The 19,123-nt window shown below is 33.2% G+C and overlaps 3 protein-coding genes across 16 annotated transcripts in view; 1 reads left to right on the top strand and 2 right to left on the bottom strand.

The window, feature by feature from the left end:
- LOC126772772 (protein lap4-like) overlaps positions 1 to 13,590 on the top strand; it is a 70,093-nt gene extending 56,503 nt beyond the window's left edge. For 6 of the 14 annotated variants that reach the window (XM_050493328.1, XM_050493329.1, XM_050493335.1 and 3 more), the window contains 12 exons: positions 879 to 1,037; positions 1,362 to 1,505; positions 2,375 to 2,470; positions 2,651 to 2,734; positions 2,908 to 3,027; positions 6,493 to 7,845; positions 8,239 to 8,344; positions 8,486 to 8,657; positions 9,374 to 9,506; positions 9,783 to 9,878; positions 10,376 to 10,555; positions 12,003 to 13,590. In XM_050493328.1, the coding sequence (XP_050349285.1) occupies positions 879 to 1,037; positions 1,362 to 1,505; positions 2,375 to 2,470; positions 2,651 to 2,734; positions 2,908 to 3,027; positions 6,493 to 7,845; positions 8,239 to 8,344; positions 8,486 to 8,657; positions 9,374 to 9,506; positions 9,783 to 9,878; positions 10,376 to 10,555; positions 12,003 to 12,248 (2,889 nt within the window). In that variant the 3' untranslated portion in view covers positions 12,249 to 13,590. Of the gene's footprint in view, positions 1 to 878; positions 1,038 to 1,361; positions 1,506 to 2,374; positions 2,471 to 2,650; positions 2,735 to 2,907; positions 3,028 to 6,492; positions 7,846 to 8,238; positions 8,345 to 8,485; positions 8,658 to 9,373; positions 9,507 to 9,782; positions 9,879 to 10,375; positions 11,183 to 12,002 lie in introns of those variants that run through there. The other 8 variants (XR_007669694.1, XM_050493338.1, XM_050493337.1 and 5 more) reach the window with 8 other exon arrangements.
- A 10-nt stretch (positions 13,591 to 13,600) lies between these two features.
- On the bottom strand, positions 13,601 to 15,970 carry LOC126772861 (putative inner dynein arm light chain, axonemal). The gene is made up of 6 exons (XM_050493470.1): positions 15,602 to 15,970; positions 15,260 to 15,391; positions 15,016 to 15,165; positions 14,481 to 14,609; positions 13,964 to 14,161; positions 13,601 to 13,692 (listed from the first exon to the last, which is right to left on the bottom strand). Exons 1-6 carry the CDS (start codon positions 15,686 to 15,688, stop codon positions 13,657 to 13,659), a joined length of 732 nt encoding a protein of 243 aa, XP_050349427.1. The 5' UTR covers positions 15,689 to 15,970; the 3' UTR covers positions 13,601 to 13,656.
- Positions 15,971 to 16,239: 269 nt separating this feature from the next.
- Positions 16,240 to 18,631, bottom strand: LOC126772858 (mediator of RNA polymerase II transcription subunit 4). The gene is made up of 5 exons (XM_050493467.1): positions 18,450 to 18,631; positions 18,167 to 18,347; positions 17,939 to 18,090; positions 17,297 to 17,475; positions 16,240 to 16,693 (listed from the first exon to the last, which is right to left on the bottom strand). The coding sequence occupies exons 1-5, from the start codon at positions 18,515 to 18,517 to the stop codon at positions 16,518 to 16,520; spliced, it is 756 nt and encodes a 251-aa protein (XP_050349424.1). The 5' UTR covers positions 18,518 to 18,631; the 3' UTR covers positions 16,240 to 16,517.
- Between the last annotated feature and the right edge of the window lie 492 nt (positions 18,632 to 19,123).

Raw genomic sequence — 19,123 nt, 5'->3', positions numbered from 1 at the left:
GATTCATTATAAAAGTGATAAAGTATATTTACATGAGTATGTTATAATGTAGCACACAACGCTTTTAGTAGTTTTTGGCAACAAGCGAGTAACATATGCATAGAGCTTAAAACAAAGATACATAAAAAGTCTGTGACGAAAGCTGTCGCTTAATACTCGTAGGAAATTGTTTAGAAGTAAGCGAGTATAGGATTGAATTTGTTAAATTGTATTTTTTTTTTGTTATAAAATACATAACCTTGTTCTTTTCCACACGTGCGCACTACGGCCAACACAACACAAATACAGGGTCTCTATCAAGTTGAGATTGTTAACGCAACTGTAAGTGAGAACGTAACATGAACTCGACAGTCTGTGTGTTTATCGAATTATTTTGTCAAAATTCCTCCCCTCCCAGTACCGTCAAGTGCTCGACCATCGTCGTAATATTATGCTTCACTCTATTAGAGCGTGACTATAATCCTGACATATATTTTAATGCTAAATTATTTCTTTACAACAAAATATATTTTAGCTTTAAGCATCCGGATCCTTTTTAAGGCTTACTCTTTTAAATTTTTATGTTTTACTTTTTAGAGAGATTGTATAAAAGTTATGATTTTTTTCTAAATGTTCAGATGTGTGCACTCATATGTGTACCTGTTTGCATGCTTGTGTTAGCTTTGCATGATGTGTGAGTAAGTGGTTTTAATAGCATAGCTATTTAGTTTTTGTGGTTTACAAAATGTTAACTTAGGAATACAAAGACATTCCAAAGTAATGTTTAATTGCATTATCTATTCAATTAAAATGTATTCGTAAGCTTAATATGAGTAATTTATAATATTTCATTTCAGTTTTTTTAGAAAAAAATATTAACAAATGTTATGGTTTTATAGGAGCTAACAATAATTAAACAAGAGGGGGAAAAACTTGGTATGCATATTAAGGGTGGTCTAAACGGTCAACGTGGCAACCCTAACGATCCCAACGACGAAGGAGTCTTCATATCGAAGATAAATAGCGGCGGCGCCGCTAGAAGAGATGGCAGGCTTAAGGTAATATAAAATTAAAATATATCGTGAGAATGTACGCTCTTATATGTTAATAAGGAATGTTTACGAATAGAAGTGACACTAAAATATTTCAGAATTTATACATACATGTTTCACCACTCTGCTTGATTGCACTTTGATGGATACACTCGTCGAATAATTTAATCAGACTATCTCTTCGTACACTTCCGAGCACGATAAGGATTAAACTAAAACTGAGCGGTGTTCGTCCCGACTTCAACTCGTAATCTTCGATTAAGACCTACGTACGATCTCTGGGTCTGTATCGGCTCGACTATAAGCGATACAAGTACCGTGTGCGGGCAGGTGGGCATGCGGCTGCTGGAGGTGAACGGCGTGTCGCTGCTGGGCGCCACGCACGCGGAGGCCGTGAACGCGCTGCGCGCCGCCACGCACGCGCCGCTGCACCTCGTCGTGTGCCACGGGTACTCGCGCCCCGAGAAGTACACCGTACGTGCGCACTCACTGTTACACTCGCTGCCAGCTTAGCATTGATCATCGAGTCGCAGTGACTGAAAATATTTTTATCTTTCTATTGAATGGCCATGAAAACTGTAGCAATATTTTTAGTCCTGACGTTTAAGTTATATGCTCAGATAAGAGATTGTGTTCGATATATCTGCACCATTGTTTAAATTCATTTTAAATACTTGTTACAAAAGGTGATATATAAAAATTATGTTCCAATTTAAAACTTTTAAGTCCTGTTTTCGTTTTTATCTAATTAATTTAATGCTTTGGGTATAAATTTTCCGTTATACATTATTTTGTATAGAAACAGTGAAGAGACAAAATGTGCATAACACTTGCTCTAACAAAAACGACTTATGAAAGATGAACAAAATGCACTTTTACTCACTTTTATAATTAGAAATCAAATTTCAGTGACACGTACCAAACATTTAAGATTATCATATTTTTTAAAGATACCTTTTTGATAGTAATTTTGGAATAATTAATCAACAATGTGAAATACAAAATTGCTTTGTTTTACAATTGTTGATAAAATCAGCTCAGCAATTTAAATGGCTTTCCATTTTACCGCTTATACATATAAATATAAACATAGCACTGTTTTGTACGCAAAAAAGCCGGGAATGCTCACATATAATTGCGTAGCACACATAATACGTACTTAGTAGATTAGTGCGTTTAAAAAATATTTAAATTTTACAGTAGTATTTTATTTTCCTACTGATATTTTGCTAATCTGAGCTCAGACAGCAATCATATGCCATTCGCTAAGTAACGTTTCACGCTAAGACACGTTTGTGTAGTAGTAGCACAGAGTGAGATAGATACTATGCATGTTTAAACAGACGGGAAGCGAGAGCGGGACAGCAGATACAGGCGGCTCTCTTTCTCACTCCACGTCGAGTCTAGACAGAGATGAAACGTTGAACCAACATCAACAGGTTTGAATTTGGTTTCTTTATATGAATTAGAAAATGTGTACTGTGATAACTGTGTTATATTATTTTTCTATCACTTTGTGCTTTCGTTCAGAAAATATTTTTCACAGTGTGACTTTTTTGATCTGGTTTAAAATATATTTGTTTCATAAGAAACATTTTAAGTGTATCGATTTATCGCAGGATCAACATAGTCGACAGGACTTAGTAGAGTTTGAACATGAGAAACAAGTCGCAGAAACGAGGGAAAAATCTACACCCGAAAAGGTAAATTACTGCACCAAAGTCGATACTTAAATTCAACGTATCGAATAAAATGTATCAAAAAATTAAACATATAATTTCTATTGATTTACAAATGAACTAAAAATAATACTAAGATTTTATTGGTGGAAATGTACTGGGAAATATGTAATTAGTGTTTGATAAAATGCCTTCAGGTAATGGACATAGTGCACGCCGTGGAGAGCATCGCGCTCGACCCCGCGCCGCCCACCTCTCCCGAGCCGCAGCACAAGACCACCACCGTCGTCATGTCCAAGCACACCCTGCAGCCTCAGGTACACTACACTGCACACTAGCGACACACACAGCTTGCCGGTAGAAGCCCTCTTAGAATTCAGATATCTTATGAGACCCTAATCGATGGCTTCTGCTATGTATATCGATATTAAATTATTTTAATATTTTACACTTCAATTGCTGTTACTTAAAATTAATCTGATCTCGCTTTGATTTAGGTACATAAATTTTATTTATATTATATATAAATAAGTTTCAGTAATTCTAAATAATTAAACCACTGAAGTTTATTGGCATGGAAGTGTAGATGTAGAATATTTTTAAAACAAATAACATATTTAGGTTTTGTTTAACAAATTTATATTTATTTCTGCACGTCGGTATTTCTTGATAGCATGTATCCCCCTGTATTATATAGCTTGCATGAAAATACTTTTTCCTATTTAATATATTACGTAATTTAAGTATTTTTAATTTATCTTTAATATATCTTCCAAAATAAATGTTGTCCAGTATATATTAATGTAATTAATTTAATTTGTTAAACGGGAAGGGTTTACGCTATAGTTTTTTGATTGGATATTTTGTTCAAATATATTATTTTATTTTTAGATTTTGTGGAATATTTCTCTTTGTAGCGCCAGGCTATGCGCACACGTAGCCTGAAAATGTGCATGTTACTCAGTTCGTGTTTGTGTAAAACATACTCGAAATTGTAATGGAACTTTACGATGTACCCCCTCTTTTTGAGCTCCAACTTGATAGCATAAGTATATTTATTATATAATAAATTCCTAGCTTAGATCGATGTCGTTACGTGTTAGTTACGTCAATGAAACTTAATAGATATAAAAATATATTCAAAATGTACTTACAATACGTATTACGTCCATTGCAGAATGCAAATCCTGAGGGAATGGAAGGAAACACATAGTTCAGCAATTAAACGTCTGTCCAAATAGTGTACATATATAATTTAATACATATGTAAAATGGATTCGTACTTTAATTATTATACTTATATAATAAATTTAAAATGATCCTATTATAATGGGAGTGGTAACTCAGTGTAAAAAAAGTTTCGATTGATCTCTTTCTAGAACTTCTGTTATATAATAGAAAGTTTTATACACGATCAAACGGAACTTATTCGAATATGCATTCGTGTTTTGATTATATGTAAGTTGTTTATCAACACGGTGTGACATATTTAAGTTGCCTTTTTAAACATATACAATATTTAATTGACTAAAAATTCAGCAAAATATTACCCAGCAAAATATGATTTTATTTAATATATTTTAATGTAAATTACAATTATTATTGAAATTGTTAAAAATATATATTAAAAATATTTGATGGGCAATGGTTTTGCTGTTATTTCCGTATTGTTAGTGCAAGGTTTAATATAATTAGATTTTATAAATATAATTCAATCGAATTGACTTCACTTTGAATATCAATACGTCATCCTGCATTTATTTTCAAAAAAACTTTTTAAAGTTTTATAACTACGGTTGGAGGGTATTTAGCCTTAAGTAAATGCAGTTTACCTTTCATAGAGATGTAATAGTTAATGATAGCATGAAGGTTTATTATATATCCAAAAGTAATATATTTTGATGGTAATCGTTATATGGAAGTTTATGGATAAGTACTCGTTTTGTGTAACACTGGATGTGTGTTTTATTCCTACACTGTTCCCTAATTATAATATTTATATAAAGCCTTTTTGCTACTTTACCGAATACGACTTGTAATCAGCTATTTACAAATATTTATTAATGAATAATCTGAAGTGACCAACATTGTGAACTATTGAGCATATAGATATACATGTATATATTATGGTGTTTCATCCTGTAGTGACTTGTACTTTGGACGCCTTTTGGATACTATTTTATAACTAACTTACTTAACCGACATTTTGATCTGTAACACTCTATATATTTATCGTTCACATAGTAGACATGTACATGTAAGCCATGCATACAAAATCGTATCATATAATTAAATGAATCCATATAATATTTTCGTGTCAAATTATATTCTGCTCTAAAACTGTAATTACTAATCAACTTTCGTTGCTTAGTTAATAAGCACCAAGTAAAATTGTTAATTTTAATGTTTATTTAGTTGCATTTCATAATTTGTACTCCACTTAGATAGTTAAGAACGGGTTCGTATCACGCCACGACTTTAGGGTTCCGTATTTACACGAGTTACTTGTAAACATTCGCGTTTTTTATTACTCAAGGTTATCATAATGATTTTAGTTCAAAATTGTAATATCATTCCATTGCTTCAATTTTGTATCTTATACGAGTCACTTAGCTAAGCTTTACACTTTCAAACCGGACTGCTTTAAATAATAGAACTATAACAAACTTTATGTTAATAAAAATTTAATTTTTATTTACTAATAAACAACATTCAGAATAAATCATTTAATTTGATGCGTATTTCCTGTGTATGTCTTTTTTTCGCTATAACATTATATTATAGGCCAATCGCGCCCGTATTTTTTGAACATTCACCACGGAACCCTAAAAAAGTGGTCTGCTTTAAATATTTGTTATTTATATATAACGTTAGTTATAATAGAATAATTAAATCTATGCAAAATTTTATGTCAACTTAAAAAAATGACTGAGAGACAATTAATTACGTTGTCAATCATAAACAATTGTACGTTTATTTTTAACGATAAGTGTGTTTTAATAACGGTAATGTTTTCAAATAAAATAATCTAATATATAAAATTATATTGCTGTGTGTACTAAACTTTCCAGTACTGGACTGGAATGAAAAAATAAACAAATAAGTATAATATTAATGTCTGCTCTGAAATCCAGTTTGTACTCCTCAGTTCTGAACTAATTGCGATACAATTTCTTTGGCCTATATTTAAAATGCTAATTTCGCTTTAAATTTAATTTAATATCGAATTAATTTTATTTTTATGCAAATCTTTATTTTTATCTCTCATCTCATTTTTTATACATATCAATATTTTACTGTATTTGGCTGATTATTAAAAATGTTATTTGGATATTTATTGGATAAAAATTAATTAGATAAATTGTACTTGATATTTGCCAAATTTACAACTGCCATTTATTTTGACATTTGATATATATACTTAAATTCATTTTCACTTTTACTTTGTATACAACATATTATAATCAAAATTATATTTTAGTGTTGAATTTAAATACACGTTGTTTAAAAACATGCCGTTTTTCAATTTTAAGATTTTTGTTACTGGATTTTATAACATTTATTTTGGAAGATTTATTTCGTCGCAAACTTGCTCAGTTGATTTATCTTTAACTTTATTTTTATTCGAATTTTACTTTACAACAGCGTTACGTTTTCTTGCAAGTTGCTGTCGCTATCCTTGCTATAATTTTAAGAAACTTGACATTGTTTCTTCAGACAGTGCGCATTTAAGTAAGTATAATATGAAATAGCAACGAAATATATAGTGTTGATTTCGTTAGTCGTCTAGTGCTCAAGCGGCGCCGCCCTCGCCGCTGGCAGTGTTTACGCAACAGAAAGTGAAGACGCCGACTCCTCCGCCTCACCCCGCCGCCACCTTCGTATTGGCCTCGGACGGCACCTCCGTTGATCCGCCGCCACCACCACCTAACCCACCGCAACCTGTCAAACAGAAACCACAAGTGCCCCGCAAACCGCAAACGAAGCGAGTTAGTTTCTTTTCGGAACCTCATGAAATACACGAACAATCGTTGTCGACGAACGATCGGACGAGCCCCAGTGCCGTATCGCATGGAATGCATGATAAAATTGCTGAGGACTCCTCGATTACTAACGATGCATGCCATGGCAAAAGCTCTTTACTAATACGAAATCGACCCACAAAAATAGAGCTAAGCGAAACGAAATCCAGTATCGTACGCCCTGACGAGTTTATTATTCCTCCTCCGCCTCTCTTCGCCACGAAAGTAAGTCAAAGTCAGTTAGTACACGAAGAGGCACGCGAGCTAGATGTTCCCCTTATCACTATCGTACCCGAACGAGTAGTTCTTCCTGAACACATTGTGGCCGAAACAGCTATGCAGTCATCTAATTCGACTAATTCTTCGGAAACTGATTTCCCTCCTGCCGTCAATTTTAATACTCTTCCGGCCTTAGAAACTTCATTTAAACTAGACGATCCTCTTCGATCACCCATATTTTCCGAAGTGCCTTCACATCAAGTCTTCCGAACTGATTTTCCTTCTAATGACGATGATGACTATTATAATGATTTATCCATCAGTCCAGTAGGAGAACCCGATCCGCCAGCGTTGTTGCATGCACAGTATAAAACACTTCCAACTGTCTCACATATACCCAATTCACCTTGCTATTTGCATCCCGATAAAGATTACTTCGAAGATGTCCCTGTGGCGTCTCCTGTCTCATTACAAAACTCAAGAACTAAGAGTTTTACATCCAATATGATACATTCAACAACATACCCGCCTAGTAACCCCTATCCATCTTTAACGACGGTCGCGGGAACTTTCAACCCATACACATGCACTGTTCCGGTACGCGTTACGCATGAAATGTCATATTCGATTTCTAAACCCCAAATGTCACCGTCATTTAGTTCTATAGGAAGAGATATAAACGCCAACGTTACACAGTCTGTTCCAATTAAAGCGGGGGATGCCCCTAAAAGTGTTCAATCGGAAAGAAGAGTCCGTTTTGGCGAAGTGACGACCGCGCCTGAATTTGATAGATTTTCAAACAGTTCAGAATCAATGGGAGAAGAAAGTACTTCGCCCGCATCTACCCTGAAACCCGCATGGAGCAGCAAAATCAAATCCTTTGCCATCGGCGAGGTAATAATTAATGTACGGCATCTTACCCACAAAACACTTCAGCTTCTTTTGATTGTGTTCGTCGACAATCCGTCTTGAGTTATGACTAAAACACACGATTCCATTCTCGTTCCATTATGTTACCTCGTTGTCGTCATTAACTTGCATTTTTTTATAGTTTGCATGTATCTATATATTTACGTTATTAATATAATAATTTTCTTTATACGCAGAGGTGGTACCTCCTATAATTTATATCGACTGCATGGGTGTTTAACAGCCTGGAGATGGGTTTTCACGGCTTGTACATACGTATATGCTTTTTTATTCATTAACTTTATTTTTCATTTCATATTTACACCAGCAATATATTCGTATAATATAAGAATTTAATTAATATTAACGATTTTACAGGCTTCCCCACCTCAATCTGGTAATTTTGTGAAAGCGTCTGTTAGCGATAAGAAAAAGTTTTTCGAAAATGCAATGGAAGAGAGTCATAAATCATCGCCAAAACCAGGTACGACAACCTTAGATTTTGTTTATTTCTAATCCATTAAGTTATTTATAATCTTTAAATATTTTTTTACATCAAAATATCGAATGTATATTGATTAATTTATTTTAATTTACCTATCTTCAAAATTTATATTATTTGCAGAGAAAGTGTTCACATTTTTATCAGCGGATGAGGTGGAGAAATTGAAGCAAGAAGAGGAGAGGAAGATGGCTTCTCTGTCGCGCGCTGAACTCGGCTCGTGGTCCCCCGGGGAGGACCGACACAGCGGAGACAGCGAGCATTCCGATGAAGAACCTTATGAGAACGGCCATAGGTACTGTATATAGTTTAGCCAGACATTGACACCAAGCATTTAATTATTATTATTTTTTACTATTAATTTATTGAGACTCAATAAATTATTTGTTTCGATATATTATCGTCAAAACGTATTATAGAATTGAGAAGAATCGGTTAAAAATTTAAGCGGGATATAATGGTTTTTGTAAAATCTCTTTTAAAATTAATATATTTACAATATATATTTGTCAATTATTATACAACAGATTCTTTATTGTATTCTGGGATATTAAAGCGAATAAATTTCTTCAAAAAATAATTTCTAACTCAGTCGGGTAACAGAGGCAGCGAGGTAGCGCGTGGTTCTCGTGTCGGTAGTTCGCACGGTTGATGTCACTGTACGTCAAGTCAAGTTAAAATCAAAAATCTTTATTCAGTATAGAAGCGTTACACTTTCTTATTGATTGTCACAAATCTACCACCGGTTCGGAAATAAACACCCCAGACCTGAGAAGAACCGGCGAAAGAAATTAACCGTTTTTTTTTTTTATATCTCATTTCTTTACAAGAAGTGCAATACATATACAACACTAGACAAATTATATATAGCTTTTTTTAATTTGAGATTTAAGATAACCTGGAGGCGATCGTTTCAGTCCCAGGGTGTGCAATCATTTAAAAAGTCATCGGATGTGTAATATCCTTTAGAACACAAGCGCTCCTTAACGATTCTAAACGGTACGGTTGCAGTGTGTCGCTGGGCGGCGTGAGTCCGTCGGCGAAGGCGCGGCGGCGCGGCGGGCGCGAGGGCGCGGAGGACGCGGGCGCGCGCGCGGCGCGGCGGGCGGCGTGGCGCGCGGCGCGCCTGCGCTCGCTGGAGCAGGTACGGCCGGGCCTCGCGGTGGCGTTGTCGGCGGAGCCTTCTCGATAATAATAATCGCTCAAATGTCGGATGCTCGATTGCTTATTCGGAACTATTTAGTAGCGGACCTGTATCTTTGAATCTTTTGACAGTAACGGGTCGCTTCCTACTTGAGAGATGGCTTGTTTTGCTCGAGAGGAATTCTAAAGATCTGGCTGCTGATCTTCGAATGTAACTTAACTTTCTGTAACAATCGCGTCTGAGAATTAAAGATGTAATTCAGTCGTAACGTTTTAGGACGCGATTGAATCACAAAAAGCGATTAAAAGCATGGTGGGTCCTGCGCATGAAATCATAGGAGAGGTGCCTCCGAGAGATAATTCTCCTTCTGAGGTAAAAATTATAATATTAATACATTGAATGTCATCCTGGTGTACCTACTAAGATTGATCTTAATCGAAAAGAATGATATAATATTATAATTCATTCATTGTCATTCTTTTCAATTAACAAACCCGATTCATTCTGTTGTAATCCAAAATACCTAATATAATATGTATTTGTCTGATAACATTGTATGTCATTAACATTATGTCAATGTGATAGCTGGGGTTGCAAATATCGATATCAATTTGGATTCATGACTTCCACGAGTACTTCACAAATGTCATCACAAGCAGTAAACGTTTCATATTGCAGAATAATTTAGTAATGGCACATATAAACTCGATATGGCTTAATTATAACGCGTCTTGTTAAAACAATTGGACTAAAATATAACAATTGTGATAAGTGTGTGTTACCTGTCACTGTGGTTGGGTATCGCTTCGCTCATATACGCTATGCGTATTATGGGGTGTGTATGTCAATATTGGCTTTAAAAATTATAGAAATGGCCCCTCCCACGTATCGCGTTACGTACAAAACCGGGCCCGATACTGGCCGTGAAGGAGAAGGAAAAATTATTAGACGAGCGCATTACCCTTCGCACGGAGGAATACGTGTGTCCGGCAACCGGCGAGACTAAAGTGCGAACCGTCGAATACATTGAAAAACTCATTGAGAAAGAGGTACGCGACGCGCGAATGTACATGCATAAGTATATAGGACGCTGTACACAAATAATGCCGTTTCGTGTGTGGTTTTATTGTACTTTCTATTTTTTGTATCATACAGAATATGCTTAGCTTTATACGTGCAGATTTTAAATGACTTCGACTACTACTACTGACTTTCATCTAACTGTATTTTTGACCTATGTACTCGTTATGTACCAAAGATTTTTTTCAAAACCAGGACTTGACTGACAATATTTTTAATTTGATGAATCATTATAGTGGGGCCTTTTTGCACATAATGATTGTTTTGTACTCGGCACACTGGTGCAGCGCCGAATTTTTATTACATTCTAAAGTAGAGTAACACGTAGTTTTACACAACTAATTTGTAAATATGGTGACAAGATAGAATTATGTAAATAGAATAAATTAGTGTTGAAATATATTAAAAGTGATAAATACATTTTGAAAATTTCAAATCGTTTAATATCAGGATATAGAGACGTAAAATATGTTGATATTTGTACAAGTATACTTCACGTGATGCATGATGTTTTCGCATGGCATGCTAACCTATTAATTGTGTATTTGTCAGACAATACCTGGATTCTAGACCCGGAATGTTCACCGAAAGAAATGGTTCGTTTCTTTCTTTTATATTCTACTCAGCTAAACTGCAATAATTCTATGCACCACATTCTGTTTACTTGTAAAAATTGTTCGTATATGTTAAGAGATTTAAACTCCGGTTAATAAAATTATTGCAGAAATACAGACTTAATATTGCTTACCTGCTTGCTTTAGACTATTTACAATGTATTTTATTTGGGCATCGTTAATTCGTATTTAGTGCACGTACTTTTACTAAAACCATTAAAATGTTTCTTTATGAATCCTTTTATGTGTTACATTTTTTCACTCATACAACGATGATTTCTTCCAGCAGTCCTAATTAATTCTTAGCAAGTCCCTGTCGCTTTATGTTTATTATTAGTTTAATTTTTTTTATCATTTTATCATACAACACTACCCATACCAGTTAACTTTATGAATATATAGTAACAGCCTGTAAATGTCCCACTGCTGGGCTAAGGCCTCATCTCCCTATTTGAGGAGAAGGTTTGGAGCTTATTCCACCACGCTGCTCCAATGCGGGTTGGTGGAATACACATGTGGCAGAATTTCGATGAAATTAGACACATGCAGGTTTCCTCACGATGTTTTCCTTCACCGAAAAGCACGAGATGAATTATGAATATATAGATTCGAGTAAAGCAAGTCTGGTGTGTGTAAGATAAAGCAAATTGGATTTTTTGTGTTGTCAATACTCTTTTGTAAAAAATGTTCATTTAGTTTAGTTCTTATAGTCATATTAAATCGTCCTATAGATAAAGCCAACTGAAAATAATAAATGAATAAACAACATCAATCGGATACTATATCGCCACATTCGACCCAGGTGGAGACGACACAAGAGAAGATAATATCCCTAGAACTAACGACCAGTCCCAGCAGCGAGACCGCGCCCACCGAGCTGGCGGCGGACGGCGGGCTGGGCGAGGGCGAGGTGGAGGCGGGCGAGCACTCGCTGCAGCCCGACATCGTGCAGGTCGTCAACCCCGTGCTGGACGGCGGCGCCGGCCGCGTCACGGCCATCCCCGTGGGGCCCGCGCACCGCCTCACGTACGCCGACCAGCCGCGCTAGGCTGCGAACTGACGCTCCGTTTTGAAGTATTTTTACGCATGACGACGTTTAAATTGTATTATTGATGTTGATACGATGTTCGAACGACGACTTGTGAAGAGACTTATCTTTTTGTATTTTCTACTAAAAAAACACTTTAATGTTCTCGATTAGGATTTTTCTTAATGAAATTTTTTATCGATTTCATAGTTAAGCAGGCCACCCTTAAACGTACATGACAACGGACAATCGGCTGATATAATTGCGACTCGATCGGTGACGCGAGTTACTCATCGAGAATTAAACTCGATCGTAGATTTCTTCAACGAGACGAAGGACATTGATTGATTTTACATCTTTATTTGTATTATAACTGTGATAATAAGTATAGAATTCCACCGATTTTGCTCTTATTATTTGTATGGAAAATCGTTGAAGAAATCTACAATCGAGCTACACTTATCAAGTGGCATTTTGTTTTGATCACAATTTTTATTTTTTATAATAATTTTGAAATGGAGATTTTAGGTTTGTGATAGGTTTTATCTATTTTAATAATGTTGTCTTTGAATACTTTACGTATTAATTTTAAATTATAATTTTATTATTATTTAATATTATTACGTATGTTACTTTAAATATTTTCATTCCGTGGAAGCTTTTTTTATCGTTTGACTGAATGTTGATGCTGTACCTGCTAAACGAAAACTTTAGGAATGTTATTGGATTGAATAGGATTATTGAGATTACGTAATATGAGTGAGTGTACATAGCATCGTTGAGTGTATTCTTTTAAAATATATTCTAAATAAAATCAAATTTTAAATTTGGCATCACACAGCCGCCTTTTTAATTCATTCAATTAATTTCTTAGTGTAAATCATCATTATTTTATTCTTCTATTTTTAATTAAATTACAGTATTTGTCTGGTGTATTAATATTTTAATTTTTATGTATGTGGTGCCTTAATTCCTCAAATAGATTACTGTGTAATGTTACGATATTGATCTAATATAAATAGTACATAACTACATACACATTATCCTTTTAAGTATATTATGTTTTAAATACATTACAAATTTGTTGTCGGAAAATGATAATCTGCATCGTATGTGCTGATGTATAAGATGTATATTCTATTGTTCTTAATCTCAGCAAAATGTATATTTCCGTTAATGACATTGTCGTTTTGAAACATATTTAATGGAAGGAATGACTAGATTTGGTGTATTAAATGAAAGAATGGTTTTTATGCGTGGTCTTTATATCTTTTTAAGGCTCTTTAGCAACGTGGATTGTAAACTAATGAAAATATTGTATGTTTGTCCAATAAATGGTTTAATATATATTTTAATAAAATTATTTTGCCGTTTTATTTTTACATGATATTTATTTTGAAATTAAATTAGTACATTTTAACCAACGAGACTACTTCTTTGGAGCGATGATGCCTTCAAGTTGTGCCTGTAAAAAAGTGTAACCCATTAATTATAAACATAGTTCATAATATAAGTGTATATTTGTTTTTATATAAAAATATTAAGTCCTTGCAATTACTAATATTTTTTATGTAAATAATTATATGATACGACTCGCACGCCAACTTTTCTAATTTGAAGGTACTATGCCTATAACTATAACTTCACGAACTAGTTTTCACGTTAAATGAATGATGTCCTAGAACGAAAGGAATACGATACGAACGAAAACAAGCGACTATTTGTAATAAACGTACCTTTAACTGAGCGTTTGTTTTCTTCAACGCAAGTAATTCCTCTTGGTGTCGCTTCTCCTCGGCCGCTCGCAGCTCTGCGGCGCGTCGCTCCAGTTGTTCGGTTTTTTGTTTTAATTCTGAACATTGTTTTTCTAAAGCCGATCGCTCGACTTCTAATTTAGCAACTTGATCCATAAGATCTGATTTTCCTTGTTCCGACTATATTATGTAAAAAAATATACCTACTTGTGATTGTAGATTATAAGTAAGAGACCATAAATAATAGTGTGGAGAACAATTGAGTTATAGAGAAAAAAAATATTGATAAAACATTATTTTTAATTCAATATTAAAAAAACATAATATATATTATCATTATATATTATGTTTTTTTTTTTTATATTGGAATGAATTAAGATTAAATGTTACAAAAATTTTGTTTACTTGTCAACATGCTAATGCTTTAAACTAACTACTTATTAAGTATTAGATGAGATCAAAATATTTTAAAACAATCAAGTGAACGAACAGAACATACCTGCAATGCCTTTCTCATACCAAATGCTATGGAACTACAATACAGTGTCTGATACGCTTCCATAGTTATTCTCGCTTCATCGCGCACTCTTAAAAGAAGAAGACCTCGTTCACCACAATTGATAGTTACCTATTAAAACATTAAAATGAACACTATCTATCGAACTTAACAATGACAAGATGTTGCTATTAACGCTCGCGGCTTAGATTTCCGTTCATCATTCATCAAATTTGAGTGATTCGTTTACTTCTTCCTAAACTAGTTTTTCTAAATAATAGTTTTAATTTGATAAATTACAGTATAAATAACTGTTCGTGGTTCCTCTGCATAGTAGAGGCTAACTCTGTTATAGAGAAAATTTGGAGCTTATTTACTGGCCGAGGCAGAATTCTGCCGGTCAATCAGCAGCCAGAAATCTGCCTGAATGGTAAATTAAAAACCACAAACTAAAGACTCAAAAACTCAATGGTGATTGCTTGGCATCTGATCTATTCCAATTCAGCTCACGGCTTTGTTATATATAAGTTCCGAATACCTGCCGTATGAGTTCGTCAAAGCATTGCGTGTAGAGTTGCCTGCGCACGGGACATATTCCTGTCTCCCTAGCCTGCCGCTGTTGCAAACGAGTGTCGAGCATTTCTTGCAGATTTATAACATCTAATCTTGTTGCTGGAGTAGATGATATCTAACGATAAGACAATGATTGAATACATTACAATGATACGTAAAACTGAGTTACGTCGACAAATTAATTAAGAGATTATAATAACAAGACAAACCTTTTGAGTCCATATTTGTCCATCTTCTTCCCATTCTTTTGGGGGTAGAATGGCATTGAGGATTTCCTCGGTCTCACGTTTCGCTTCAGTTGGGATACAGGGTTGTGTGAGTGTACCGGTAGGAGGTGGTGCCTATTAAACTCAAACAACTGATTTTTAACACGAAACAAACTATATTTGTAGATATTTTATAAGAAAACTTATTTATACCACAAATTAAGTTTAAAAAAAAAACAAGATTTATTAAAGGAATCAATTTTATTTGAATCTATGTTACGTTTAGGCAAATGACATTTTTCAAATTTTATATCGTTATAATAGATTTAAAATAGTGTTGCTTACAGCTTTTTCCGGTTGTTTAGTTACAAGAACAGGATTATCATATCGAACGAGCGTGTCTTCTGTCGATACGGCTGCTCTTTCTCCCATATTTATAAAAGTTCAATAATAACTTAAGAATTGTAATAACAATTGTTGTTATAACGTTTCTTTTTATCTACGAATACAAAATATTTGTATCCATAGTAACGACGCGGTACCATAGCAACAGCTTTATGATAAAATATTGGGATTTTTTAATGACCAGAATATTGTCTATGAATTATCTCTATTGTTATTGTATACTTTTTTGATACTGTCAAATTGTATTTTGTTAAATATACAATATTCACATAAAATACATATTAATCTAAAAGAGAACTTAAGAAATAGTTCTTTTAAGTAATAGTACTAGCTTTCAACCTGAAGTTGAAATTTACATTCATTGGATAATTACTTTAAGTAATTCCATTATATAAAAATTGTACTTCATACACCTTTTTATCTTAACACATTAATTTCTAAGTACATATATGATACATACATGATTACTATTTTTTTTTTATTTTATTAATTTTAATTACTTATTATTATGTACAAAATAAGAAGTTTTAAAAAATAAAAGTAAAATAACATTTTGTATACATTTATTTTTAACTTATAATTATTTATTTTATAAAAAACAGTCTTAACATATAGCTTAAATCGAGAACTTTTATATTTTACACATTTCTTACAATCATTTACACACAGTACAATGTAATATTGAGGCTATTAAATAGTTCGAAATGTTTAATTAACAGCAACAAAGAAACAGTCATAATGACTTTTCAATTTGGAATTGTCTCTTCAATGGAAAACCAACCAACAGTTAAAACACTATTTGATTTAACGATCCATCGGTAATTGTCTAATTGCATGTGCGTTATTAACCACAATACTATTGTGAGTCACTGCTTGAGCTGGAACTTGAGTCAGTTGACATAACTTCGACATCCTCCTGCGTTGGCGCATCTTTACTACGTCCATCTATAGCAACAGAATTACCGCCGCCAACTGACATATGAAGCTCTCCTGATGGATGCCATGTAAACTGGTTGGTAGCTGATGCTGGAACTAAAATAAAATTCCGTAAATAAACCTTTCTAATTTAAGAATCAAATAAAAGAAAGAAAAAATATGTAGAGCTTTAAAGTTATCAAAAAAAAAAAACCGAAAATTTTATCATTAATGAAAAGTTGTGACTGATAATGTTAAGGACTTTTATGTTATAAATGTCTCGTTTTGCCAGATGTGATGTTTAATAATGCAGGATTATTAGTAGAACATTTAATTAATAACTTTTTTAATGTTTTATTTATATTGTAACTTTTGTATCTACAATACAATATAAATCATCATGTTGGAAACACAATGTATATTATTTTATAAATATGTGACATAGGATAAATAATAGAAGTACTAATTTCTTAATCAATTCTACTAAAATATTTACACCTATTTGATGAGGTATCATTAATCATTGTTACCATTGCTTCTATTCTATTATAATATATCTCAGTCAAGAAAATTTCCAAGAAAAGGGCACAAATTATGATAAAGTAGCCACATAAATTTATCAAGGAAGTTATCAGTATTTAGTAGATTACGCAACTATAATTAAGGGAAAACATTAACATAAAAATGTTATCTGAATGAGTATGAACAATGAAATTTTACCTCCTCCAGTGGTTATTCGATGTAACTCATTAAGTGTAGAGGGAGTATGACCATTCAGTGGTAAGTCACAGAGACGACCTAGCATTCCCAGTCTCATCTCTAAATCTGTTGGATAAGGACGCCTTGGATCTCCTGGCTGCCATGACAGAGGTGCACTGACAGCATTTGATGCACTTATCCTATTATGGGTTTAATGTTAATTATTGTTCAAGTGAGTACATTTTATTTTAAATAAGAGCATTGTCTAAAATTGATATTGATAAAAATTTGTAATTTCTATTATCGTAATTAATTTAAGTTAACATTACTAGGTTACTTTTAATACAAACTAACCACACTGTAATGCCCATCATCAATTCAATTTCAGAACTAAATATAATATAAATTAGATCTATATGGTAAAAAATACTTGGTATTGTTGTGTTCCGGTTTGAAGGGTGAGTGAGCCAGTGTAATTACAGGCACAAGGGACATAAAATCTTAGTTCCCAAGGTTGGTGGCGCATTGGATATGTAAGCGATGGTTGACATTTCTTACAATGCTAATGTCTAAGAGCGTTGGTGACCACTTACCATCAGGTGGCCCATATGCTCGTCCGCCTTCCTATACTATAAAAAAAAAAAAAAAAATCTCTTTTCTTACCTATGTGCAAATTTGATTAACTCTTCAGAAGGAACAGGTCTCTTCCTTGATTTAACAATTGAGGCAAGCTTTTGTCTCGCTTGATACAGTGATGTAGCTAAAATTTGTTCTGCATCTTTAAGTTGCCTTTGTAAATGGTGAATATCTTGATCCTAAAATTAACTGACTCGTATATAAATGTTTTAGAAATTGAGAAAATAAACTTACTAATTATATCGTTATAGAAACCTTATTGTCAACTTCAGCTTTAAGTTCATTCATCTTTTGTTGTATTTTTGCCTGTTCATCTGCTAATTCTAGTGTTTTCTTTAATTCTGAGTCTTTACAAAGTAGTAAATCAGTTAATTGTGCGTGATCTGCCGCGGATAACTTCTGTGACTTTGGAGCTATTGATACTTCAATTATTTCTCTGTAACAATAGTAAAATTGTTTGCAAAACAATACAAAATACAATAATTACAACAGTTTTATATTAAATGAAGTAAACAGCAAATTTCACTTTAAAACATACTTAGCAATTAGTTCCATATCATCTATTAATGATAGTAGACGGTCTTTAGTGCTTAGATGAGACGCCATATCTTAAACGGTATATACTTGTTACAATTATTTAAGCTTATTGGTTGTAAGTTATTAAATTAACCAAGTTCTACTATTGCTTGCATTTATAAAACTCCTTTTTCTACCTTTTGATTATCAAAAGTTATGACAGCTGTCAAATTATACTGCTACCATTTGCCAACAAAAATAATGGCAACAGTTTCTAAAAAAGTATTTTATAAATATATGGTATATAATAATATCATTATATATATTTATTATTATTATATATTTTCTTTTACCAAAAAATAAGAGATGTAAATAAGATAAAAAAGAAATTAAAATTTATTTATTTATTTTAAATTCACGTATCGCGTTGGTAAGTGGTAGCATTGCACTAAGAGATCCATCGATTTTTTTAGACGACAGGGTGTAAATTATTACAATAAGTATTGGTACATATTTCTTTAATAAAGTAAGTTATTGAGGGCTAATATTTGTGTAATTTTCAAATAGTTTAATTTTATAAATTCAAACAAAATACATGAAATTATTTCTAGTTTTGTCATGTCTGATAAACCAATCATTGTATCCAGTTAATTATGTATACGGATAATGTTATGTATTTTACTTTCTACAATGACC

This window comes from Nymphalis io, chromosome 13 (assembly GCF_905147045.1).
Source record: "Nymphalis io chromosome 13, ilAglIoxx1.1, whole genome shotgun sequence".
Lineage (NCBI taxonomy): Eukaryota > Metazoa > Arthropoda > Insecta > Lepidoptera > Nymphalidae > Nymphalis > Nymphalis io.
The sequence above is the reverse complement of the archived record's forward strand: the minus strand, read 5'-3'. Positions and strand labels throughout refer to the sequence as shown.